General features: G+C 34.3%; 2 protein-coding genes across 3 annotated transcripts in view; one reads left to right on the top strand and one right to left on the bottom strand.

Moving 5' to 3' along the window:
* The window catches only part of LOC137391364 (inosine-5'-monophosphate dehydrogenase 2-like), a 31,446-nt gene extending 29,660 nt beyond the window's left edge, over positions 1-1,786 (bottom strand). Inside the window, exon 1 of the mRNA XM_068077817.1 lies at positions 1,688-1,786. The gene's annotated coding sequence lies outside the window, so the exon portion shown is untranslated. The remainder of the gene's footprint in view (positions 1-1,687) is intronic.
* Positions 1,787-1,984: 198 nt separating this feature from the next.
* LOC137391263 (transmembrane ascorbate-dependent reductase CYB561-like) lies at positions 1,985-13,468 on the top strand. 2 transcript variants are annotated; one of them, XM_068077678.1, is made up of 5 exons: positions 1,985-2,065; positions 6,698-6,895; positions 7,184-7,386; positions 8,165-8,322; positions 13,106-13,468. In XM_068077678.1, the coding sequence occupies exons 2-5, from the start codon at positions 6,706-6,708 to the stop codon at positions 13,254-13,256; spliced, it is 702 nt and encodes a 233-aa protein (XP_067933779.1). In that variant the 5' UTR covers positions 1,985-2,065; positions 6,698-6,705; the 3' UTR covers positions 13,257-13,468. The 2 variants fall into 2 exon arrangements, with proteins under 2 accessions (XP_067933779.1, XP_067933778.1); XM_068077677.1 differs by having other exon boundaries at positions 2,030-2,120.
* The last annotated feature ends 2,650 nt before the right edge of the window (positions 13,469-16,118 follow it).

Raw genomic sequence — 16,118 nt, 5'->3', positions numbered from 1 at the left:
GCGATTTTATTATAAAATAAGTTACTGACAAGTGCATAGCAGGTTGAGGCTTCAAGTCATATATACAGTATTACCTATGTTGATCAATTTAATTACCAATTTCAATAATCGCATTCACAACAATTAATATCAGAAAAATATTGAGTCGGTTCAAGCACGTAAGCATGAACTTTTTTGAAGTAACTATAATATCATAATGCTACTTCTGTAATTTGGATATGGACTTATCTATACAATAAGTAAAGCAAAAAGTGAGTTATGAAGATAAAGGTGTACAACAATAATATTCGAAAACTGTTTATAATCGGATAAAGTTCAACTTGTATAAGTTTAATTCTGTACTTTGTGATTTGCAGGTTTCTAAGGGTATGTTAAAATGATCTGATTATACCTTTTGCCAGTCGTTAGCAAGTTTGAACTCGTTTGTCGCGAATATCAGATATACCATCAAAGGACGAACAACTTAAAACTTTGTCACTATTTTACAGAGCTATCCATGAAATTGCCGTTTAAAAGTTGTATGCTTCGTATTATCTCTTTCAGCGCGGCTAGAACTTCTGAGCTTTGAACTTAAACTATTGTGAAACTACAATTGAGACCCTGTAGCTGTCTCTGCAACTCAACTACTTGGCATGCGCTGGTGGCTGTTGTCAACTACTATTTACAGCTTTTCCATTACGCCTCAGCAATGCATTCTCTTAAGCAATACCCAAAGCAAGCTGGTTACGCAATATTGGCCAAACTACTTAAGTGAGGAATATGACAAACAATCAAAAAATAAACTCAGTGCCATCCAATTAACACGATCTATGAACTCAATATGACACCCTGGTGTTTAGTGTTTACCACTGTAAAAATCCACAGCGTTATCAGCTGGCAAAGCTAAATCATACATATAAATCATATCATACATATAATCATACGAGAAAGCATGAGAAACTCATAGAAGCAAATAATTTGTGTGAACAATTGTTTGAGACTGACTCTCTTCACAATTGAGCAGCCGTTGACACATAATAAACAGTCTGCATGAAACCCACACAAAGAGAACAGGGGGGGGGGGTTAGGCAGTGCGCCCAATAATTACATAATGTGCGCCATTGTTACATAATAACCACCAAACGAGGACAAAGATAACAGAAAATAATTGAGTAATGATATCTATAACAACATAGGTTTACGAACGTAATGATCACCATATCTTTGGAACATTCAGTAACAACACAGAACGCGTTTGACATTTAGTTAGTACATCAACACACTGACCCTATCCATATCCTAAACAGATTGATAACAATGACAGCTCCCAAACAACGTCACAAACTCTAATGACAAGATGCCTTTACTCCCGTAGGCGCTAGGCCAAATAAATTATACAAGAATGTACTGTAACACCAAGTAAGTATAGAGATATCTCCTCTCAAACAAAAAGACACTAAAATTTAAAAAATACAAAAGCTACGGTTGAAGCCAGACTTTTAAAAAATCACAGCGTGTTTATGCTTGCTAGATAGAAAAGATACAATACATCCAATAACTTAAATTCATGAGTTAACAGACTAGCATGATATTCGACTCCAGCTAATACGAACATAAAGTCTAGCAATAGATGATGGTTTGATGAGGCGTGAAGCGAGTATTCTAAAACAGAATTGTTTGTTTTAAATTCTGGTGAATTTCAGCCTACCTTCAATTAATTGATGTTAAGATGTGTAACAGCGCTTTCTTAATGATTCTCACGTGGAAAGTGCAAGGTTAACCACCATCGCTCCGATTACACAGTGACCTCTCAACTAATTAGAGGAATACTTGATAAGGAATAATCTCTGATAACTTTATGATCGCTGATAGATTAACTGTAGACGTCTTGGTGAACCCGTTTATCACCTAGCAGTAATGGCCATAGCGCCATCAGTCTTGTCGTTGCCTATATTATATTCTTGAACTTGTAAGTACATATGACGAACTCGGACCAGTCACAGCGAGTAACTCGGGCGGGCTTCTAACAATTCAATAAAACGAGGATGACTTTAATACGGCCAATAATTTTGCTCGCTCGCTAGAGGTCTTACTTACTTTACTTTCTAATTGATCCTAAGCGCCAGTTCAAGGCATATAGGGTATATTAACCTGTATCACCGTGTATTAACTGAGCTCTGAGTAAAGTGAATCAAAGTATAGTTATTTGCATAAAATGAGGGTAATAAAGTAGTAAAAACTATATATATGAGTATTTATCTATCATCAGTTCGATTGTCTAAGGCCAAAGGTGATATAGTAAATGATATATATATGAGTATTTGTGCACATACCTGCCAACTCTCACGCATTGGGCGTGAGACTCACGTAATCACCCCAAAGAAAAAATGAAAATGCGTGAGGTTTTTGCCCCAATTTCCACAAATTTACATATACTATCATTGATACATCAATTGCCCCAAAACCAAATCTCACGCATTGCCCCACTCTTGGGTTGGCAGGTCTGTTTGTGCATATCAGTGAGTATTATCGGTCTGATTGTCTGTGGGCGGAAAATATACTTTAACTTGGTTTTTAATGCGATTATAAAAGCTAAATCGCCACACATTTGTTCGGTGTTGGTGGCTTAATATCTTCTAGTGTCATGTGTCACAGGTGCAAATTTAATGTATTCATTTAATTGTATGTTATAAAGACCCGCTTCAATTGTTCAGGTCTGATCAATAAAATCTATATGAACAAGTCAAACTAGAGTCTGCAGCAAATGCAAAATTTTTAAAGTTTCAAGGAGCTTAGTCTACGCAATTTGCTCAGCATTTTGAGGGACGTTGTTTATTTTAAAATTTTTATGTGCATAAGTAAGTCTTCAAGTAATTGTCAAAATTTTAGTTAGTGTAATTGAAAACCTTTTGAGTTACATTTTTAAGATGAGCATTAGTCGGTCCGTTGCCATTGTTTTTGAGCCACTACCCTGCTGTCAAACAGTAGTGTATTAAATGCATAAATTGCAGCCGAGAGGCAGAGGAAGTTCTAAATGAGTGCGACATAAATTTCAATAAAAAAAATTTCTGTTTATTAAGACATACCTATAGTCGCATACATTTGGTAAAACAATGATAATATTGAAAGTCTTTTCTGAGACAGTCTATATTAAAAAACTTTTTTAGCGTAGACATGACCTTTAAACCTACTTTTGTGGTCGTCAAACCTACATAATATATAATATATAGCTCCTAAACATCTCTAAACAGCCTTATTAAAAAAATACTTTTCTCCGCATATCACAATCTATTTTTGTCAAGTAAAGCAGCAAATTACAAATCTCATTAATTTTTTTTGGCCAATTCATCCATTATTTGCAACAGTTCTGTGGGTACCTAAAAAGAGTCATGACTTTGCTGCCTCATTTTCACAACTGCAAATCTTTGAAACTGGCAGCAACAACCCTATGTGATACTGTCTATCAATAAGCTTTATTCCTGTCTCTACAGAAAATCTGCAGATATGTAACTTTTTTGTATCTGACTTTTTCTGTCAACTTTTAGGTAGCTCTTAGCCATTTTTCTTCAAAATATCTGGAGACTTTTTTCTAATTCGTCGTCGTCTAGCCCAAGCCATGATGGTGACGCTATAGATAACTCAAGTCTTTTGTATAATTATGAAGAGAAAACGCTGCTCCATATAAATTTAAGAAATTTTCATCTATCAAATTTTTGATGCTATTTCATGCACCGACAGAGACATAACTGGATGTTTTTTTACTTACTTTCTTGCTATTAGTAGCCATCAAATGTTGATTGCCATACTGATTGCCTAAAACTTTTCAATTTCTACTTTGGTACTGTATTTGGCTAGCAGTAGATCTTTGTTCAGCCACGAAAGAACACCAGCCCCAACCTCAGATGGTATGTGTGTGTTATTAGTATTATCAGCTGTAGCGGGAAAAGGTAGGATGATGGATTGCTACTAGTGGCTTTGCTTCTGCCACGAGAATCAAACGTTCACCAGTAGTTAGTTGTTCTACAGTACTAAAATTTCATCAGCTAGAAGTTGAATTTTCTCCAAAAAATATTCTTCCTCTTTTTGGCATTATAGTAAAATGCCGAACGTTTTTCAAAAATTTCTATTTGGCAAAATGTCTTGCACCCTTTGCTCGCTGATTTTCACTATTAGTTGTTATTTGTTATTAGTTGTTGCCATCTGTTAGTTACTTTGCATAATCTTTTTCAATAAAATAAACAAACACTCAAGTGGCGCACTCATTCTTCCACTTAGAAATTTATTACGTCAGTTAGCCACTCTCAACCTTAGTCACTCCTGCTCATAAAGCAGATAGCTCGTTCAATGAGGTGCTTCAATTATGTAATTCTACTATATATACATACTGTACTAGGCGAATACCCAGCATTACCTAGGTAATAAAAAAGTCTTTGCATAAAAGATTTATTTTTATTTAACATATAACACTAGTTGCCATTCTAACTTTCAAACTTCATATCATGAGAAAATTGTTTAAGAGAAAAAATTAAGATAAATAGATAAATAAATTGAGAGAGAAAATAAAATAACTGTAAGATGTTTAAATCTGACATAATTAATTAGTAAGTAATGGCAACATAAAGTCTGTTTTTCTACGATTACAATGAAAAATGATTTGGTAATGATACAATTAATACGAACTAAAAAAATCAAAGTAAAAATCATGAATATGTTGAATTAATAATAACAATGAGTGCATAGAAGTATGTGTATAAAAAAGCTTATTGTTTCTTAAGGTTACTGAAGCTATCCATCAAAACTTTGAATATGATGATATTGGTACCTCTCGATACTTGTACTAACGTAAAAATGAGATATCGGACTGTCTTTGTCTGAGATATTGTCTGATCGAACGGAGAGACAATGTAGAGACAATTCCTACTAGAGATAATACAATTGTCTATGTGAAAATTACATGTAGGTATGTAGCTTTTACAAATTTAGTGATCAAATTTAAGATAACAACGGAAATAGGAGTGTAACAGCACATTTAAAATTAAAAGGGCACATTTAGAAAATTAAAAAAAAATGTAATGAGTAATGGTAAAAAAAGCTTTTAACAAAATTCTAAAAAAAAGCAAACGCAAAAGGTAATATTAATTAATAATAAAAAGTACATATTTAGCGTGAGCATTCGATAAAGATATAGAGTTTAGAACACTAAGAATGGCTTAGCCCTGAGGTTACGCACGCTTACTAGTAGACTTGTGGTTTGAATGTTAAGTTCAAATCCATTACAAAGGTGATTTTTCATTGCTATAACTTTGTCACGATAGCTGGACATATGAACAACGGATGACAGGCAGACAAACACTGAGATTTATGTATATAAATTATGATGTTTTATTAGTGAAGTCAAATGCCACAGAGAATGGCTAGTACTGATTAAAAAGTTTTGAATACTTGTAACTCACGCAATGGCAACTCTGGTGCCAGAAACATATAGCCAAAGTTCAATGGTCACAGACAAACACCAAAATGTTGGAACACTGAACTAGTCACTCAAAAATGCTCTGATGTCTTTCCTTTTTTACCAACCGTAATTCTGGCAGCACTGACATTGTATAAGGCAAAAATCTTAGCTGTAACAGTTGAATCAACTATATAATTTTTTAGATCTTAGCTATATCAATGATCATCCCAGTGTTATCAAAACTGATTTAGAGTTAATTTTGTTGCATGATTTAGTTTCAAATGCCAGTGGTTGCAACAACTAATTAAATTGCCATCAGAAACATGTCCCTGTTTTAACTAATATAGTCGAATATAGTCATTTTATGTCATTTAATTGTAATTTTGAGGAAAAAACTCTATTAATATGAGTGTGTTGTTGTTGCCCATAATCACAATTGTTGGATATTCCATTAGTCTTTATCTTTATATGAAATCCATCATATTACACATCATATTACACGTCATATTACACATATTACACATCATTGCGCATCATATTACGTATCATATTACACATCATATTACACATCATATTACACATCATATTACGCGTCATATTACGCGTCATATTACGCATCATATTACACATCATATTACGCGTCATATTACACGTCATATTACACGTCATATTACGCATCATATTACACATCATATTTCACATCATATTACCACACATTCTGGCAATGCATTGGACTGTAAACAAACTGTAGAATTTCTAACAAAACTAGAAACTGTAAAATATAAATATTGATTCCACACAATCCCACACTATCGGATGAATAAATGTTTGATAATATATTATTTGCAGGGTCATACATTCGTGCAACAGGAAATTTATGTACACAAATTTACCCTGTTAAAATTTCTATCAGTATGATAGGATTATTGTTGCTCGATTATTGTTGTTTGCAAGAGGTAGTATCTGCCTTAACGGTCTCTTGACATTTGTTGGCATATGTAGATGTATAGATCATTTTATATGTTTATTGTATCTTTAGCTACCATCGTAGCAGTCCTAGTACTTACATGAACTATCAGTATTGTGGTGTTCCAAGCAATGCACATCGTCATGAAATTTGTTAGCCGAGTTTGGATGAAAATCAAAACTTATTAAAACACGTGGTATTAAAAACAAGTCTATATACCGGTATGTATATCAAATGTAATATTAGATAAAATCGGTTCATGGAGGTTTCCAATAAACACTGTTCATTTACACTTCCAGCCCTCACCATGAATGATAGGATAAAGTTTGTGGTGCTGACAGTTCTGGCACAGGTAGTTGGTATTCTTGCTATGACCCTGGTGGGCATATGGATGGGACATTACCTGGGAGGGTTTGCTTGGTACCCTGATAGTTCCACAAAGTTCAACTACCACCCTCTGTTCTTGACTCTTGGTCTCGTATTCATTTATGGTGATGGTAAGTCTTCCACTTCTCTGCACAAGTAAACCCTGCACTGTATATCTGCAACTTTTACATTTACCCAGTGAAAGACTAAGTCAGTAATTAGAGTACCTGTCACACTTGATGGTGCCTTGAAATTCTCCATGATCATACTATCTATGTTCAAACAACTGTTTGTATCTTGACAGTTTAGTTTTGCTACTCAACGTTTTATGTTTTATATATATGTATAGCTTAAGAGTTTTCACCTTGTTTTTGTGTTGAGACAAATATACATATTTTTTACATCAATATATTTTTTAGCCATTCTTGTCTACAGAATCTTTCGAACTGAAAATAAGAAATATGTGAAGCTTCTGCACATGGGAATGCAACTAGCAGCATTGACTTTAGCCGTCGTAGGTTTGAAGGCAGTTTTCAGTGCTCATGCTGATGCTGGCTATGCGAACCTTTACAGCATCCACAGCTGGATTGGAATTATTACTGTCACCTTGTTTGGTCTCCAGGTAAATACTACTTAAAGATTCTCAGTGAAAGCAAGAAAACAAAGTTGAACAGAAACTAAGGTCTCCTGACCTTCTTTATTCTTTGGTTTATCTCCTGTTCATTCTGCCAGCCAATCATGATGGAGTTTGTTGTGCCCATGCTTGTTCCTTTCATCTTTTTGCATAGTGCTGAAAGGAGCATGCATCGTAAGCCCCTGTTTGTTATAGCTTTAGTTATATAACGTGATGACTCCAGCATTAATATGTGAGTGTTCTATTGTGTTGTACGCTTTAGCTACCAGTTAAAACATGGGTGCCTTGCTTTTAGGTTCTAGCTATGCTTGTAGGAAATGCCTCTAGCTTTTTTAGTAAAGCATATTTGAGATTCTTTACTTTTTCCATTTATCTAGAAGCTGTGATAGTGGTTAGGTTTCACTTGTGACCAGTTCAAGTTAATGCCATTTTTAAGCACCGTGATTGTCACTGGTTTACCTGGGTGCGATCATTTTTAAATCTTCAAGTGTTTTAGTGATCCAATAGTATTTAACACTGTTTTTTCCAAAATATATGGCTTTTCACAAATGATAATTTTTTTCTTTTTTGAAACATAAATTGTATATCTCGCCACTGTTTACATGTAATTAGGTAGCTCTCAACATCTGAGTTTATTATTAAATTATCCCTTAAAGCGTTTTAGTTTTAAGATTACCATGTGATAAATTTTACCCTAATACCGGCTAAAAATTTGCTAGATAGTTTGTCAAAGAATATCTATTAACTGCTGGTGTATATTCTTTAGTTTGTTTTGGGATTCGTCTTCTATCTTTTCCCTGGGCTGAGTGATGAATTGAAGACTTGGTATATGTCAGCTCATCGCTATTGGGGTGTAGCCATATTTGTCATGGCCACAGCAACAGCACTCATTGGCACCATGGAAGAAGCCTCTTTTAAGATTAGGTAAGTTTTTCATCTGTTCATGCTGCATTGTTGAGTAATTTTGGAGTGTCATTCTTTTCTAAGAGCAAGCAAGAGACTTCAGAGTTTGCTAAACCTGTTTTATTTTAGTTAAGTTAGGAATTATGTTGGCTTGATAAATACATGTTTGAGTTTAATGCCTTATGCCTTTACCAGTGGTTCATCAAAAATGAGCTAAGGCTTAATAAATACATGTTTGAGTTTAGTGCCTTATGCCTTTACCAGTGGTTCATCAAAAATGAGCTAAGGCTTCATAAATACATGTTTGAGTTTAGTGCCTTATGCCTTTACCAGTGATTCATAAAAAATGAGCTAAGGCTTAATAAAGTAAGCCTAATATTTTCTTTTTATTGTTTACTTACATCATTATCTCTTTTTAAAAGGACTTTTAAAGAGGAGCCAAGAGGACATTTTATCATTGAATATACAGTCAAACCTTTACTGGCGATTACCTCTATATCCAAATTTGGCCAGATATTTGTCTTCATAGGAAGTAATTTATAAAATATTTTAACATGTTCAAAATTTCTCTAATTATTTCAGTTTTGTGAACAAAATCAGAAAAACAATATAATTTAAAAAAATATAATTAATAAGAAGAATGCAAATTAAGTTACTTTAAATTAGAAAATATTGTAAACCAGAGTAAGTCACATCACATATTTCTATCACTCACTCTACTATCGGACTTCATGCATGGCTGAGCCTACACTTCTGTTCATGTTTCTCTAAAAAACAGTGTAAATAAAAAACCTTTTTTTACTGGTTATTACTCTATTAATTTGGTTTTTACGTGTAATTGAGATTTTCACATTTGGTTTTTAAGTGTTTTGTATGATATATTTGTTTTAATGTTGGTTATCTCTGATTACTTGAAGTATTTAGGATTGTTTTTGGACTCTAGAATGAATTAAATACATTACAATGCGTTCTTGTGGTAATACCAGTTGGATTCCTGGTATTGCACGGGTAATAAAAAACGATTATAAATAGTGGCATGTAAAGTAGTGACCATTGACTAAGTTTCTTTACCCAATGAATTTGAGTAACTTAAGCTTATTATAATCTTTACTATAATAAGAGCTGTGAAGTCAGCTTGTAATCATTATGCATCATAATCTCTCATGCAATCAATCATGATCTTTAACCGATGTAATGAGTATTACATCATGTAGCAATGTAGCCGCTTTGCCTAAGAGATATGGTCTGCGGACCTTGAGGTTACGAGTTCGAATCCCATGCGAAATGAATTTTTAATTGCTAAAACTTTATCGCTATAACTAGACATACGGACTAGAAATTCCCCTGTCATACAGCCCACGACTAAAGTGATATTGGAAAAAAGAAAGGATACTGATGGTTGAGAAATGCAATATTAGCAGTCAAATGGCACTGCAGCGCAATAGGATAACTGCAATGGTAGCTGTAATGTACTGGGTGTGGGTGTTATTATATACAACAAACAGCAATAATGAAAGGAAAAGATTATATGTTTATATCTCTCCCCCTGCAATAGGAGAAATGCAATATTGGCCAATATTAGAAGTAAAATGCACTGATATTATTAGAATAACCAATATTATTAATATAGTAATAATATAAAACCAATGCACAATTTTGTTTACATTTCAAAACGTCATAGCTAACAATATCAAGAAGTGATATTTATATAGATTTTTAGAAAATCTATTTAAAAAAGTGTTTGGTCATGACAAACAGCAATAATGAAAGGAAAAGATTATATGTTTATATCTCTCCCCCTGCAATAGGAGAAATGCAATATTAGAAGTAAAATGCACTGATATTATTAGAATAATCAATATTATTAATATGGTAATACAGTAATAATAGAAAACCAATGCACAATTTTGTTTACATTTAAAAACGTGATAGCTAACAATATCAAGAAGTATCAAAAAGAATATCCAAACTTAGTAATGGTAATACAGTAATAATAGAAAACCAATGCACAATTTTGTCTACATTTCAAAACGTCATAGCTAACAATATCAAGAAGAATATCCAAACTTATAATTAAATATCGTAATAATCTCATAAGAATCGTTAGAAAAAATATCATCGTCATTTTCTTTACTTACACTGCGTTGGACATCAGTTAGAATACCAAAGTACTCAAAATTGTCTAAAATGTCAGTTACTTTGAAATCGGCAAAAATGAAACGATTTCGGTACTCCTATGTTAATTACAGAAACCTTCGGCACTTCAACAATGCTATAGACTGGTGAAATGTGCACATTATTTTTTCGTGAAATGCGCAGGACTTAATAGTTCTATTCTCTGTCGCTCGGCATTTCAATTTTCGGTCTTAACTTTGATAAAAGTGAGGCTTAGCAAGTTTTAATAACGATTTTCGTCCAAATAAATCTGTCTATTTGTGTATAATCCTATCAGATGGGTAAGTTTTAAGATAATGTCGACAGTTTACAAAGACTTGGTAACATATTTAAATAGGCTTATATGTGTTTTGTATCGTTATTATACTTTAACGGCTCTACAAAACGATGGTTAAATTTGTTGATGAAATTTTGAGACAAGGGTTCGTCTCATTGTTGATGAATAATTTTCGGGAGTTGTGTGCACATGTGCATTTATCATAAATTTCCCTACCAATCGCTTCGCTCGTGTTTGGTCGTGGGATGACAAATGATGAACCCTGAGATTTGTACAAATGAACCCGCTGACATAGGTTGCAACGTTCTGGTGCTTTTTACGTAAAACTTTTTCTATATATATCTTCGTCCCATTTCAAGGGTTTGCCTGTCCACCTGTCTCATTTCATGTATACGTCTATACTATATACACTCTGCTCAGTTGCTCAACTGGTGTTAATGGTCAGTTTGTAGTTTTGAGGATGTATAAAATATAATCAGAGAATCAAAGTTCAATTGAATCAGAGATGATACAAATTTATGATTACACAGAGACAAACAAATATCTCTGTAACGCGTCAGAGTATATCCAATAAGTTTCACACCGATAAGAGGAAAGAGTGCTAATCAAGGGTAATAGCAAACCATTGAGTTCATAGAAAGTTTATAAAGAAATACAAGCTGAATACATAAAGTTGTGGTAGGTGACATAGTTTTAGGTCATTTTTTCAGCATCAATTAAAGAATGTAGCAGAAAGTCAGATATGGCTAAGTAGTTTGTAAGATGAAAGTTATGAATCACGAAATAGAGAATTTGAACTTTTGTTAAAATGCTAGAACTGTCAATTACAATAACAGTACTAAAAATCGGACAACAATTTGGTTGGTAAATTTCACAAATGTTCGGTTGCTCTAAATAGCACAAGTTTTTGTTTGAATCTGTCACAAAGTGGATATATGGGAACTCAATAATGGTGGCACACACAAAGATGATTTGTTTCGTTGCTATATATGTTTGCCTAATTGAAATTAAATTTTAAACAACATTAGAAAGTTTTTTTTAATTCAAGCTTAACTAAATTAAAGTATATTCTTTACATATATAAATCTCTGTGTTTGTCTTTTTGTGAAACCCTGTGTCCAGTTATAGTGATTAAAATTTAGCAATAAAAATTCGTATAGCAGAGGATTTGATCTCGGAACTCCCCATTCACGAGGCGAGCTAACCCTGTAAGCTACAGTAAACAATAAATTTTTTGGGCAGATAGTCAATATCTAGGTTACGAAACACATAGCAACGTCTCTAAAGCTTGCTTTCACAGCTCGTATTAGTAGGTTTAGCAATATAGATAATAGCTTACTCAAATTAGCCAATAGCAATTACAATCCTGCCACTGTTTATAAGCTGTTTTTAATACCCATGCAACGCTGGACATTCGGCATAAAGAAGAATATCTGTTCAGCATTGTAAGTTACGGCCTCTTGTGTTAAAATACATGTCAATATGCGCGACTAGAATTTAATGGCCTCTAAAGAACCCAGAAAATCTCCATGTAATGTTGATGTGACAAAGGGAAAAACTTGACATATTGAAAAGGCTCCAAAACCTGCGAAATGGCTTCTGCTGTTTCGATGGAGAAATGTTATCGCACTCTCCTCACTAAGTTTATCAGCTGTCTAACTTGTTTCAATGCATTAATAATAAGCTTTGCCGGTTGTAGTTGTCTCTCCTTTTGGCCCAAGTTTTTCTATTGCTCTTAAATCTTCTCTCACATCTGTAATTTTTTATTTATTGTCGTGCAAGATTGTTGAATTTGTAAATTGACACTTTCTCGTGGAATTAAGCATACTGCTACGCTTGGCAGACTCATGCACCAGGAGAGATCGTAATGAGTTATCAGTGTATGCATAATTAATTAGTAAAGTGGTAAGGGGACCGCATGGTGTAGTGGTAGTGCGCTCGCTTATGAATCTAACACTTTGAGTTTGATTCTTGTGTGAGATGATCTTTTTTAAACGCTCTTAGCGTAGCTTTGGACTCTAATATAGTAAAGATTATGGCATCATATCTGTAAGGCAGCAATATATTCTTTATGCTTCAGCTATTTTTACAACATATCATCATCGATGTTGTTTGACACTGCTGCCTCTAGCCAGACCAGCTAGCATTTTTTGACATCAATCAGAACAAGACTGTTGGTTTGGTGTTAATTATATAGCAGGGTTTGTGTGGTGATGTTAATAATATAACACAACTGTTGACTTCTTTGCTCTTATCGTAAGGGCAATAAATTTATATCAGCTATTACCTGGGAAAAGTGATGGGTGTGCCGAGTTTTAAAACTATCGTTCTAATTTGTCTTGTCTGTTGTAGGGATTACAGTTCACGAACGGATCAAACTTACGTGGTCAACTTTATGGGACTCTCTTTACTTGTTTACGGATTGCTTATTACGTATCTGGTTACAAAGCCAGAGTACGAGCGAGGTGCATCGGAATACGTCAACATAGGTGGACAATTGTAAAAGATTAAAATATTTGCTTGGCTGATACGCTTATTCACATACATTGTCTGCATAACAAGTTTAGATCTGATGTAGCTCTGTAGTTGCTTCTCATTAGACTGTGACAATCATCTCTAAGTGCCAAATACTCCTTACTCTGATGTTTATTTTCTGTTCTGTTGTGCGTCCATTTTAGTAACATTATAATTTTGATAGTTTGTACTTTGTTATAAATATATATTTTTATTGATACACACACTTCTTTTTAGCATGTTTGTTGTTTAAAGTATTTGCTATACATTCTATTCGAAACATAAAAACGCAGTGATTCACGGCGTAAAATGTAATTATTTCGTCATTCTCGTACGACCAACCCATGGAATGCTAATTTGAAAGCAAAAAGTCAGGCAGAAACAATAGTGAGTAGCACGACAATGTTTTTGTAGCAGAGGCCCATGCGATTGAGTTCAGCTGGTTTCCTCCACTGCGGAGGGCTTAGCCTAGTATTATCGACTCAAGACCAGCAGCAGTCAGCATTTCTGTGAAGTCGAAGTACTCTAGCTGCCAAAGTCTTCGCAGTAAATTAGCATAGCGAAATGGCATCAAATGCATTCGGATTTTACCATTCCAATGACTTGGAATCGAAGAAACTCTGAATCCACATGAAGCATGGACATACAGTGAATAAAAGCTCTGTCTGTCTGTCCATTGGAAGCCATGGATTGTGGTAGGCATAAAATATTTCTTTTCATGGAACTCCTGATTTGCTAGACCGAGACTCTAACACCAACTCTAACCATCTTCCGGGACTTCAGAAAATTTATGCAAATAACCCTCCGTGTTCTGTCAACACACCTGACGATCTCCCATGGCACACTGAACTGTCAGGGTACTAGTAACTATAAGACTGTAGTTGTCAATCAGCATCACAATTCTATAATTACTGCAGTCCCTGCAATGTGACAAAATATACTAATGTTGCATTTTATTTGTCCCAAAAAATACCATGAGGACCATAGCCAAGTCATAGAAGTTATTTACATCTTATAAGTTGATGTGCAATGAGCTGAATTGCGCATGTCGCAGTTATTCACAATCACTAGTGCCATGAGGCTGTCCACCATAAGGAGTTACTGCCCCTAAGGAGTTACTACCCCTCACACTACCTTTTCTACATACTTCACTACCCTAGACAAGCCAATATCCTATGACAACTCTAATTAATTATACTTTTTAGGAATCTCCTTATTTAGAATAAAGCGTACCACTTTTATGTGGGAAGGTTTTCTCATCCGGCTCATTCCAACTCCCAAATCCTTACATTTTCATTACTGCTATTTCAGTATGTCAAAGCTATATTATGGCATTTGTAATAAACTTCTTTGAGTTTCAACTTGATGATAACAAAGGGAACTTTGGCCTGATTAATATTACTATATTTGCCTTCATTTACCATTTCACTGAGCTTCTTAGCTGTTTATTGCAAGTAGTTGGACACTTCTCGTTATGCAGTTTAATCATTGGTCCTTGCTGCCACAGGCCTACCTATCTGACCAATAGCAGTCCTGAATGGGCCTACTGAATAGAAATGTAATGACACGACGCTGATCTCTTAATTTCAAATTTTATGACACAACGCAAGCTTGGTACGATACTACCTTAATGTAATGTTCTTTGTCATGGAATATTGTTTGGATTAAATAGAGATGCCAGTCAGCATTTCATTTTGTTTTTATTAAGATTTTGGCATCCTTTTTGAATTATACTACCACAAGAATTGTTTGATTTATTTACTGGCTATTATTTTGTGACTTACTGAATGGATTGTCAATTGATTATTCATTTTATTTTCATAGGTTTCACAGTGTGTTAGAGTCAATAGTAGATAAATAGAAAATTCTACTATTGACCGCGAGGACGGTTACTAACTCTACCTGTTAGTAACCGTCCTCGGTCTGATCCTTAGAAGAGTTTTGTAATTTGTTAAAAACTGTACCACATTGTTGCCTATTTAGGTCTACTATCCACAAGCTGTGGAATGGAAAGATACAGACATACTTTCAAAGATAAATAGAAATACTGTAATGTTAATCTTTACAAGCAGAAGTGACAGGGAACAGAAATGACAGGGATATAAAGTGACAGCAAACATAAGTGACAGAGAATATAAGTGACCGGGAACAACAGTGACAAGGAGCAAAACTGATAAGGAACAGAGGTGACAGGGAACAAGTGACAGGAAACAGCTTACATTAGTCTGTGTGTTCAGATAGAGATTTTTTTTCATCAGGTAATGAAAGTTATTTTGAACACAAGACTACCATCCGCATCTTACAGATAATAAATAAAAAGCTGAAATACAGTACATGTAATAAAAAGCTGAAAAATTACTTTTTAAAGAGCATGAAAAGTCTTGTTTCCATTCGTGTGTGCTTTCAACTTGTCTGCAATGGCTCTCAGGTTTACGGAGCTATCAGAGACTGACTAACAAAAGCAAGATTAAGCTTGCTAGGAAAAACGCAGTGAGGCGAGTGAGTACTTTTCTAGACTTGAGATGCCTTCCCACTCAGACAATTCCGGTGAGATAATGTGACTTATAATTATTCTATAAACTAATTATTATGCACTTTAGTAACATAATTAATAATTATTATTGACACGTAAGGAATGCTGACATGGTAACCTGTACAAACCAGTAGTAGTGGCTACTGATCAAGGTGCTTCCTGGTGTCAGTTTAAAAATAACTAAATTCCAATCCATCCATGATTGCTCTTGTTTATCAAATAGACAAAACATGCATGTATTCACTCTGGTTTACACTAGTTTACTGGTCTTAACTGATTAAGTGGTAGTGTCCCCAGTCAATGTTGTTCTGGCATTCA

The sequence above is a fragment of the Watersipora subatra genome, chromosome 3 (assembly GCF_963576615.1).
Source record: "Watersipora subatra chromosome 3, tzWatSuba1.1, whole genome shotgun sequence".
In the NCBI taxonomy this organism is placed as follows: Eukaryota; Metazoa; Bryozoa; class Gymnolaemata; order Cheilostomatida; family Watersiporidae; genus Watersipora; species Watersipora subatra.
This window is presented reverse-complemented; position numbering and strand designations above follow the sequence as displayed.

Excerpts from the sequence above, each read along its gene's own strand:
- LOC137391263 (XM_068077678.1), top strand. The coding sequence starts at position 6,706 with ATGAATGATAGGATAAAGTTTGTGGTGCTGACAGTTCTGGCACAGGTA. Across the intron at positions 7,387-8,164 it reads TCACCTTGTTTGGTCTCCAG|TTTGTTTTGGGATTCGTCTT; the intron begins GTAAATACTACT and ends TATATTCTTTAG. Across the intron at positions 8,323-13,105 it reads GAAGCCTCTTTTAAGATTAG|GGATTACAGTTCACGAACGG; the intron begins GTAAGTTTTTCA and ends TGTCTGTTGTAG.